Below are 11,818 nucleotides of genomic sequence, written 5' to 3' on the forward strand. Positions count from 1 at the left end.
ACATTTTGTTTGTACAGTAAACAGGTGTGTGTGTGTGTGTGTGTGTACCTACTTAACCATATTTTGGAGACAAATTTGTACCCAAAAGTGAGCTAAACATGACAAAATCTCCAAAAACCTCCCTTTGGGGACGTCCTCATTTGTAAAACTAGTATAAAAATAAAGTAAACAAAGATTTTTTTTAAATTGTAAAAATGCAGAAAGTTTCCTGTAAACTGTAGGTTTAGGTTTAGGGTGATAGAATATACACTTTGTACAGATTAAAAACCATTACGCCTATGGAATGTCCCCATTTAGATAGCGAAGTAAACGTGTGTGTGTGTGTGAGAGAGAGAGAGAGATCAGGATTCAGGAAGACTTGTATGGCTTATTCAGTACTCAAATGTTATACCTAAATGTTATACCTATCTATGCAGTACAGTGGAATACAATAAGTTGCAAAATGCAACAAGTTTAGTTTACCACCTTACCCTATTAGTCAATCTTTTTTTTTATTATTATTTATATGTTTACTATTATTTTTTATTATTATACCCTCATTGGGGGCTGAGCCCCCCTAAAACGAAAATCTTAGAATCGCCCCGCTCGCACGCGGATCTCCTTTGCTCTCGCGGTTTTGGACGCGGGCGCTCAGATACACGCTGCTCTCGCCCAGAGAGTGTGCGCGCACTTAAAACGTGTCTCTCCTCTCACTCAAACTGTCCTGTGCACTCGCAAATCTCTATGTGCTCATGCGCTAGATATTAATTATTTTCGCACCTGAATTAAACGTTGTCAAAAGTTATCATCATGCACTTTTATAAAGTATCTCAAAACAGATTTGTTCATTAAAGGCCTTTCCTTGATTTTTTTTATTGTTGTATTTTTGTTTTAACATAAACTGGTTATTGCACTTTGTTTTACTACTTTATCTCTTTTATGTTTGTATTTTCTTTTCTGTGAATGCACATATGCATCTCTCTGTAAAATACGTTGTAAACACTTACTGCGCTATATAAATAAAGCTTTAAACAATCAGACCTCCACAACTGACCGATGAAAATATATGTGAAATCTAATTGGCTGAGAGGGAACTGAGCCTGGAATTCTTTTGAGAATCAAAGATGGATCTTTAATTTATTTCCAGTTTAATAATATTTAGCAATGTTAATGAAATGTGGCCTACATTAGAAATGGCTAGGAATTGGGTGCTTGGATGATTTGTACATATAAATAACCTCTGTCCAACTGGTTGGTCTGAGCAGTTTATCTAAAAACAACATATTATAGCCTATGGCTCTAAAGACTTTATATAAAAGATCAATGTTATGTCATAATATGTCAGATACCTCAACTGAATTTAAAATCATTGCAATAAATTCTCAGTTGGTATAATAGCAATAGTAACAATTCCTATCAAATCAACATCAAATGCAAAATTAGACATAAATGATGCAAGATATGTGCATCTATTTGGAAATTTATTGGGATTTTTTATTTTTTTTTAATCCAGTGTTTGTTTTCAGTTAGATTTTTTTTTCATGATAACCCACTTTATATTAGCTACACATTCAATGGCACTCTCAAACAGTGAATATACAGTTATATGACAGTTACATGTAATTACATTGTCTGCAAATGCATTAAACCCATAGAATATAATGTAGTAATGTAATGACAAATATCGGAAATTCAGGTATATAAATAAGTATAGGGAATAGTGCATCTGACCCTTGTCTAAATCTGTCCTTAATCAGAAGATTATTATTTATTTAATAATAATTTATTTATTTCAATCCAAGTGCACAATAGGCTATATGACCACATGAACTTTAAGAATCATATAGGCCTACTTTTTTGTTTGTGTTTAGATAAATCGCTCAGAGGGGTTTGACCAAACTGTTAAATTAGGTTATTTACAAATAATCCAAGCACCCCATTCATTTCTAATATTTGATTATTATGACTTAGTAGTAATAAATTATAAAGAAATTACAATATCCATCTTTGAAATCTGATTGGTTGATAACATTTGACAATGTTTAATTCAGGTGCGAAAATAATTAATATCTAGCGCATGAGCACATAGAGATTTGCGAGTGCACAGGACAGTTTGAGTGAGAGGAGAGACACGTTTTAAGTGCGCGCACACTCTCTGGGCGAGAGCAGCGTGTATCTGTATCTGTATTCATGTGCTTTCGCGCTACAATAATGGGCTCTCTTGACATTTGCCATTAAAATAACGCCATATCTATCGATAAACACACACTTGTCCTCTGTTTCTTGCTCTGCGCCGCTACGGTCTGCGGATTGAAAAAGAATGCGCTGAAAGATGGGGAGGAGCCGATCGAAGTCTGCCACCGTTTTCAGATGACCAGTCTGGCCGGAGCTACGAGACAAAAACATTAAAACCCATTAAAAACGAGGCATTTGTTGCATCCAGTGGGGACATAATTAGGATTATAATGATTTATACTGTCTTTTTACACATTACGTTGCATCGCGCCACGTAAGCATAAAACCATGTCTGCATTTGTGATGGGAGAAATGACAAACAACAAGTGCTACTCTACACTGCTCAAAACTCACGTTTGAATCGTCAGTGGCAAATCCTTTAAATATGAAAACGTACTTACAGGCTGTGAGTCAGAACAGCCGGCATTGTAGTCTATTCTACCAGGATCAGGAAACAGTCCTCCATAAAATGCACTGGACACATCTGAATATTTGGGTTGAACTGTTCTGGAACAGTGTTGTAAATACAACTTAACCACTGATTTCTAGTCATGTCCTCTTTTGGAAGACAAAACAAAGTAGTTTTGCTTTCACAACAAAACACACGGAGGGCTAGAGTGAGTGGAGGGCGGCGGGCTTGAGACAGTGCGGCCGGCGGATTCGACGAAGGAGGCTTGCGGCAACAACATGTGACGAGCCCGGGCTGGACTCCGCTTCATCCACTGTGAAAGCCGATCCGGCGATCCATATCATCCTCTTTTGGAAGGCCAAACAAAGTAGTTTTGCTTTTACAATGAAACACAGCTCCTTCACGACATGGCGGCGGCAGAAACAGCAATACTACAGCGAGATACTACCTTCTTTCTTTGTGTGAACATTTGGGAGGCGTTATGCAAATCTTCCCACATCGTGACGTAGACATGTGGGGGCGTGTTAGAACGAGCCGTTTTAGGTAGGCGTGGTTGACGCTTAACTTTTATAAAGAATATCTCTTTGGATTTGAGACTTTAGTCTTTGCAACTTTACAGATCTTCTTTATGCACCATGAGCTTGTAACACTCCAAAGAGAAAGGAAAAATTGAAATCGCATCATATGACCCCTTTAACACGTTCTCGTTGCCTATGTGGTTGGAAACTACACCTTTGTTGCCTCAGCCAGGAAGATTATAGAAAAGAAAATGTGCATATTTTCACTGGAACATTCTGACTTTGAAAAATATATCGAATTACGCCACCAGTTGGCCAAATGGAGCACTGGCGGGAAACTAAGCTGTGCTCTTCAGCTCCACTCCTGAAGGTCCAGTGTCCAGCAGACTTTAGTACCAGTTCTAAATATCCCATTTCCGAATAAATCTGAACACTTTAATTTAATGTTCAGGTGTGTTTGGTTAGCATTCAAGCTAAGTAGACATGTACTGGGTTCATTAATAATATTAATCTACAAAATCCAATTATCACTGAATATATTATATAATATATTATAAATATGTTAAAAATATGAAATATGAATCCTCATCTACAGTATCTATATACCTGGTAAATCACTGTTAATAGAATGTAAAAAGGATCCAACATGATCTATACAATAGAAGAACTGTGTGTATTAAAGTACAAATATCCAATGGTCTGTAACGTTAAATGACCGTGAATCAAATAAATATTTCTACTACTAATCTGTGGTTAAAAATATGAAATATGAATCCTCATCTACAGTATCTATATACCTGGTAAATCACTGTTAATAGAATGTAAAAAGGATCTTCTTTTGACTTTCACAGAAGAAAGAATTGCATGTTTGTAACAAAATGAGAGTGAAAAAATATAATAATGACAGGCTGAACTTTTTTTTAAAATTTAATCACCATTTAGGCAATGATGAAGTGAATTGTCTAACGGCACATCGGCAGCAGCTGCTTTGTTACAGTGTATTAAAACATTTTGCGTTTTCAATGTGACTGCTTTTTCTCAACAGTACAGCACCAACAAAAACAGACATAACAACAGATACAAATGAGACGTGTAATAAGTGGATCTGAAGAACCAGTATGGCAATGGATATGAAAGCATTTATGGAAATGTTTAAAAAGGACAGCTAAATAAAAGGATACATGTGTTCATTTAATACTAGCATCTAATCATCAGCTTTAAAGACTGATTTTAACTAAACCCATAAATGTATAATCAGTAAATATTCCTGTGTCCTTTATATGTATACCACTGTTCAGAACTGTGCGAGCTAACCATGTGCTGATTAGCATCTTTGAGCTAGGTTCAAAATATGTAAAATTATCACTACCGAAACATTAGGGGGAGTTTCGGTAGTGACACATAATCCTCATATTTGGGGGAAATAAACAATATTTTAGTACAGTTATGCTTTTTTTTCTATTTTAGTATGTTTTAGTAGTGTTTTAATATGTAAGTTAAAATTCTGTAATGTGATGTGGTTGCTACCAAAGCATTACTGTCACTACCGAAAATGTGCTGTCACTACCGAATCATGGGATGTTTTGTCAAAAAAAAAGTATACTGAATTATCAACTAAGATGTTTTGATAGTTTTTGGTTCAATGTATATTCAAACTAATGAATCCTTAACTTCGAAATCAGTATGATCACCCTTTTGCCTTTTACAAAGAAGAACTGGATTCAAAATACAACAAATCTCATAAATTACACTTGAAATATTGTTACATTTTAATTGTTATAGATTCACCTCTGAAAAATATAGCTATATATATATATTTATTATTAATGTGTTTTGGTAGTGTCAAATTTGGGGAGAGGACAAATATTCCAAAATTTTCTGAAAATACAATATGAGAATTAACTGCACAATTATTAGAAATGTGTGGATATTATACAATTTGCATACATACAATTTTTTGGGGGAAAAAAACAGTTTCAAGACGTTTCCAACTCTGTAGAATGGCCCATATACAGTATATAGAAATATTTAAAGTAGGCCCATTTTCTCAGTTCACTCACCCCTAAATGAATCTGTGCTAAGTCCTACTAATAGTTTGGGTGTAATTCTGAATAGATGTTTGAAAATATGCAGCAGTGTTCTTTTGCGGCTGGAATATTATAATGTAAGATTTCGGTATGAAGTAACTGAAGAGAATTCCATATATACTAGAAAGCTGTGTCATCGCATTAACAAGCTGGATGTATTTGGATTTGAGAATGAGGAATGTTGTGAAATAAACAATCCAGCTCATATTGTACAAAATGAGACTGAAAGTTATTGATTTGGCCTCATTGTAATTTTTTGGCAGATCTCTTCCCATGTAAGAAAATAAGAGACACAGGAATCCAAGAAACCAAACTATAAACACAACTACGCTAACAGTTGCAGTGTTCCCCATTTCACAGCTGAGTATAGTCAGGTCTTTAAAAGTTGATGAGTCCCTGGAGGGTTTGGGAGTTGAGACAGTCATCCATAGTATACAAGAAATTAAATGAATGACAGAAAAAAATCCAACAAAGAGCCACTGTCCGTTGTGCTTTACCCAAATGCTGTGAATGTTAGGGAACTTGGCAGCTATTTTGAAGACACAAACAATTTGAAAGGAACGGACAGCCATACAGGAGAGAAAAATAGTGAAGAAAAATGCAAATGCAACATTTCTCAGGATGCAGAATACAGATGAGGGTTTTCCAAAGAAAAAGAACACACTTATTGTAGACATTATCAAACACGCCAACATGAGGAAACACATGCTGCCACCAGCAGACTTTACCACTGGTGTGTTGTAATTATGAGCAAAAAGGCAAAATATGGCAATAAGGAGAATTATTAGGCATGTGGCAGAAGCCATGACAATGATGGAGAGGATTTCTGTGACCTCAAGATAGACAACAGAACGGTTCTTACATGTCGTACTGCCCTCATCAGACCATTCGCTCTCTGCACACGGAGAACAGGTATAGGGGTCCCCTGAAAAACAGCAAAATAATATGAGAATGTAATACAGCCAAAATCAGACATTTGGGGTCATGAAGTTTAAACAGTACAAAAGGTTCAACAGATTATCTCTGCATAACACCATATAATGCTGTATAATACTGTATAATGGGAGACAGCACAAAAGAAGACAATGTTGTAAAATATCCCTTCATCATTTTTTCTTCTTGAACTTGGCACCAAATACTAACACATTTGGTAGCTATCCGTTCTGACATTTCATCTTTGTGATATCTATTCCATCTGAACTTCTTTGAAGTTATCCATTTATTTGCTGTTTGTTTGTTTATTGTCATTTTCATATATAAATTTACTTTATGTTGGTTATTAAAAGTGTTCATAAAACGTACAGTATACAGTATTTATTAATGGTAGATTTGTAAACACAATAATTCACTTAATTTTGTAAGGTAAACAAAATATTCCAACATTTAAAGTTAGATCAAAATAAAATGATACAGTTTTTTAGTAATTATGATTTTTTTTTTTTTACAATTCCATTAATAATATTGTACAAATTGTACAAACATGCACATTTACATTTTGAAGTATATTGACACCATATTTAAAAACAGATTATGCAAAATACATCTCGGATATCATTTTAATTATTCAAATCATTTGGGGTTGGGGTTTATATATACAGCTATTATGGTCTACTATAACAACTATCAAATATTTAAATGTATTCTCTAAATTATTCCCCACCCTGTACATGCTAAACTTGATGTTATCTTCCCTTATCTTTCCCTTGTGTAGTGACAGCATGGACTGATAAAATACCTGTTTTGTCATCGATTGCTTAAAATACTCACAAGAATAATTCACATAGCTGTTATGTGGACACTTTTTACACAGAAAACAGCAACTATGATATCCATTAGGTTCCCTCGAAAATCCCTCTTTGCACTCCACAGAACAGTTTGAGAATGGAACCTTAATGGAATGGGAAAATGTGCTATTACAATTAATCAATGTTAGGTGAATGTTTAGATAAATACTCAGCAAAAAGATAACGTACAGGACCATTGTTATGCCATGGCAAGCGAGAGTTGTTGATAGTGAATTTACTTTATGTTGGTTATTAAAAGTGTTCATAAAACGTACAGTATACAGTATTTATTAATGGTAGATTTGTAAACACAGTAATTCACTTAATTTTGTAAGGTAAAAAAATATTCCAACATTTAAAGTTAGATCAAAATAAAATGATACAGTTTTTTAGTAATTATGATTTTTTTTTTTTACAATTCCATTAATAATATTGTACAAATTGTACAAACATGCACATTTACATTTTGAAGTATATTGACACCATATTTAAAAACAGATTATGCAAAATACATCTCGGATATCATTTTAATTATTCAAATCATTTGGGGTTGGGGTTTATATATACAGCTATTATGGTCTACTATAACAACTATCAAATATTTAAATGTATTCTCTAAATTATTCCCCACCCTGTACATGCTAAACTTTATGTTATCTTCCCTTATCTTTCCCTTGTGTAGTGACAGCACGGACTGATAAAATACCTGTTTTGTCATCGATTGCTTAAAATACTCACAAGAATAATTCACGTAGCTGTTATGTGGACACTTTTTACACAGAAAACAGCAACTATGATATCCATTAGGTTCCCTCGAAAATCCCTCTTTGCACTCCACAGAGCAGTTTGAGAATGGAACCTTAATGGAATGGGAAAATGTGCTATTACAATTAATCAATGTTAGGTGAATGATTGTTCTTATAAAGGAAGGATACATACGTTTATTGCTTAATGCATAGCTAGAAGCTCCATAATTCACCTTTGAAAGGATAGAAAACATTCCAATTGATTAGCATTATATAGTAAATTGGTAGTCCTGAACAAAAGGAAGTAAACAATTTGAAAAAAAAGAAGAAGAATTTACCAATGGTATAACATCCATTGTTATTAATGGTGCAATGGCAATAGTGCTTGTGCTTCCATATGGCCCTGTTAAGGCAATCACTTTAGGCTGATAGTTGTTGAGTTTTTCTTTAGATTTTATTAAGCCATTATTCGAGATAAAACTGAAGACTGAATGGAAATTTTTGGAGTCAGTACAGTGGTCAAAAATCTCATATCCCAGAGAAACGTTGGGCAGAAGAGTTGTGGAGTTATTAATCTCCTCAATAGCAAACCTCATCACTTGCAACATCTGATAGCCAGATTTTGAGAAAGTGTATCTAGAAAATATCAGTTAAGTGAACAGAGCTTAATCAAATCTTTGTTTTAGAAATGTGACTTGAAACAAAATACTGCAGCAAAAAGATGCTTACTTACCTTAAACATTGAATGGCTTCTGGGGAGGACAAAGGAGTTGCATGTTGAACTTCGTGTAAAGCAAAAAGGCCACCCAATAAGTAATCTCCCTTCAAGCTGAAGTCAGATTCTAAGCAAAACACATTGAAAAAGAAACAATTAATAAAGGCTGGAAGAAAAGAGCAAATGCTACTCAAATGCATGGTTTATGGTGGACCGTTGGTTGTGAAACTGGAGTCAGTAGTGGCAAAAATTATAGAAGTCAGGCTCATATAAAACTACTGAATTTGCTTAAAACACAACTCAATTTGCTTAAACCACTATATTCACTGATACAAAAGACAATTTCCATATCTAAACTCAAAAAAAAAAACATCAATCACTTGTTAAGTAGAGCATTACACCACATCAAAATCAACAGATGCAAACTATCACTTTAAATACAGTATGACTTTCTAAGATTTCTAAAACTGTCAATGAAACAAAGATTCATTTGACAAGAAAATACTATTTCAGTCTTTCTACTTCGAAAATTCAGAATTGATACCTGCCATTTCTTTGTAATGCTTTGTGAAATTTACTAGCAATTTTTTAAGAGAACTTCAGCTCACAATGCAGTAAGGACTCAAGACTGACTACATCAAACAGGCAAATATAAATAAGGCAAATCAGGGATGATACAAATCTGCTTAGGCAACATGATTAGTGTATCACCAGAGGATAGCACCACCTGGTGGCCAGGAGAGTCATTTACAAGGAAGAACCAGAGTGGCTGGCATTTCTGAAAAGTTTGAGGGATCACACTAATTTATGCATAAGTATTGTCAGATGAATACACCATGACTGAATGTTTACAGTAAGGCTTCAACCAGAGGTCGAAAGTCCAGGGGTCCAAAAGTAAAAGTCCTGCCATATGTTTATTCCACCCATGAACGATCAGCCAGCTGATTTCACCAGAGGTGAGACCAAGTCATTCCTTTAAGTGACAAGCAAGTCTGGAGTCAAATCCCAAGTCCTCAAAGAGTTAAAGTTAATGAGATAATTAGTGACTCTCCAGTGATCTCTCCAATGATTGCATGGAAAAACAGTATGTCCAGCTATAGACAGGCTCTAAAAGCTGCCAGGATCGAGCATATCCACAAACTCATAGAAACTAACCAAAACAATCCAAGGTTTTTATTTAGTACAGTGGATAGATGAACAAATAACCAGACGCCACCCGATCTAAATATTCCCTCACAGTTTAATAGTAATGACTTTATGAATTTCTTCACTGATAAAATAGATTCAGTTCAATTCAAGTTTATTTGTATAGCGCTTTTCATGATACAAATCGTTGCAAAGCAACTTTACAGCAAATTAAGTTTCTACAATATTTAGTGGTAGCTTATCAGTGGTGACTGTAAGTTAATGTACATATTGCAGAAATGTACGGAAAAATCAATTAAAGACGTAAACAAACAGACGATGAACACAATTAACAGCAATTATTATATGATGCAATCAAACGTATAGCAAAGCCTGGGCCGCGCCCCAGATCTCACCGCAGCAAAGCCTCACTTGCTTCCCACTTCGGCTCAACCTTTCACCGCGGCTCTTCTGGCCACAGCTTCGTAGGCAGCCGGGCCTCCAGCAGACGCTAGCGCGAGGCCGCTTCCTCTAGCGACGCAAGCCGTGTTGCAAATTAATTTTTAGGTAAGGCCGCTAAAAGGCAGGTCGTTTTGTTGCGAAACAACCTTGTGACAAAAGGATGTTGATGTCATTTTGTAACCATGACGCAAACTGTAGAATACACAAATTACTCAGATTTTCTGAATTTTCGCTAGCATTTTGTCCTGTATTTTAAACTACACATTTCACTCAGATAAACGCATGAAAAAGATTGCGTTTCGAGAAAATAAGGTCAACTATGTACCTAAATGATTAACGATTATAGGTACAAACTAACAACTAGGTTTATCATAAAAGAAACCATTATTATCGACCGAGTGCAGCTAGCAACCTAATTCACATGTGACGTGAGTATTGCTAGGCACCTCTCTCCAAGTCTCTAGCCGACTTGCCACTTGGCTAGCTTTTCAATACTGTAAAACACAAACTTTTTTTTTTTTGGCGGGGTTCTCCTGGTACAATTCACGTTCCAGTGCCTAAATATGACGTTACTGGGATCGCTTCAACCTGCCGACAAAAAAAGAAAACTCCACTTTTTCCATCCTACAGTCAGCGAGGCTTACCCGTTCGATGCCGTGAGTATTGAGCTCCCGTCGGATGTTGGCGAGAGCCTCCTGGCCAGACAACTTTACATTTTCCATCCTACGGTCGGCGAGGCTCACCCGTTCAATGCCGTGAGTATTGAGCTCCCGTCGGCCGTCGGGGCGGACCCACACGTCCGTCGTCCTGAGTCTTGATCTCCAGTTGGAGGCTTCATGGGCCCTCTCGGTCAGCCATTTTTGCCCACTGATTAGCAGGGGCCTGTCAGCCAGTAGGGTTACACAATCACGCTGCTCCTCCCCCATCGGCCGGTAGGGCTCACCCTTTCCAACGACGTGAGCTCCCGTTGAGCATCGGCTCGAGCCCTCCCGACCGGGCGCCCCAAACCATGTAGTCCAATACCAACAGCCGGTAGGGTCTACCCTTCCAACGCATAAATTGCTCACCCCAGAGTATGTAGGCTCTTCCGGCTCACCAACCAGGTGACTTCTCAAAACATCAGCCCCCGCCAGTTCTCGGTGCTTATTTTGGGGGGGTTCTTCAGTCTGGCGGCTGTCCTTTGCTCAATTGCTTTTTGGGGGGTACTCTAGGTTCGGGCCATTCCCGAGCTCGGAGCCCTTCCCCGGACAGCACGCCAAATATGCATTACCATACTTCAGCTAATTTATATGCAAGCGTGAACTCGTGAAAGAATAATAATGTGCATTTGATCAGATATTACTGCAGTACAAGATTGAGATGCATTATTTGAATGCTTGGCCAAAGAGATGTGTCTTTAATCTAGATTTAAACAGAGAGGGTGTGTCTGAACCCCAAACATTATCAGGAAGGCTAATCCAGAGTTTGGGAGCCAAATGCGAAAAGGCTATACCTCGTTTAGTGGACTTTGCTATGGACTTTGCCAGGTACTACCAAAAGTCCAGGGTTTTGTGACCTTAGGGAGCGTGATGGATTGTAGCATGGTAGAAGACTAGTTAGGTACGCAGGAGCTAACCCAATAAGGGCCTTATAGGCAAGTAATAATATTTTGTAACTGATAAGGAACTTTAATATTTTCGTAAGGACTCTAGCCGCTGCATTTTGGACTACCTGTAGCTTGTTTATTGAAGATGCAGGACAACCACCTAACCACCTAAC

At 36.7% G+C, this 11,818-nt stretch overlaps 1 protein-coding gene across 1 annotated transcript; it reads right to left on the minus strand.

The window, feature by feature from the left end:
• Window positions 1–5,218: 5,218 nt before the first annotated feature.
• Window positions 5,219–10,986, minus strand: LOC107595794 (taste receptor type 1 member 1-like). The gene is made up of 8 exons (XM_016286319.1): window positions 10,705–10,986; window positions 9,185–9,251; window positions 8,492–8,639; window positions 8,097–8,394; window positions 7,846–7,991; window positions 7,202–7,250; window positions 6,996–7,116; window positions 5,219–6,153 (listed from the first exon to the last, which is right to left on the minus strand). Exons 1-8 carry the CDS (start codon window positions 10,984–10,986, stop codon window positions 5,219–5,221), a joined length of 2,046 nt encoding a protein of 681 aa, XP_016141805.1.
• Window positions 10,987–11,818: the final 832 nt, after the last annotated feature.

Source organism: Sinocyclocheilus grahami, unplaced genomic scaffold (assembly GCF_001515645.1).
Source record: "Sinocyclocheilus grahami isolate Dianchi unplaced genomic scaffold, SAMN03320097.WGS_v1.1 scaffold208.1, whole genome shotgun sequence".
In the NCBI taxonomy this organism is placed as follows: domain Eukaryota; kingdom Metazoa; phylum Chordata; class Actinopteri; order Cypriniformes; family Cyprinidae; genus Sinocyclocheilus; species Sinocyclocheilus grahami.

Coding starts and splice junctions, on each gene's coding strand:
- LOC107595794 (XM_016286319.1), bottom strand. CDS start 10,986: ATGGGGGAGGAGCAGCGTGATTGTGTAACCCTACTGGCTGACAGGCCC. Junction 9,252..10,704: donor ATACTCACGGCATCGAACGG/GTAAGCCTCGCT, acceptor CAAACTTTTCAG/AAATGCCAGCCACTCTGGTT. Junction 8,395..8,491: donor GAAGCCATTCAATGTTTAAG/GTAAGTAAGCAT, acceptor GATATTTTCTAG/ATACACTTTCTCAAAATCTG.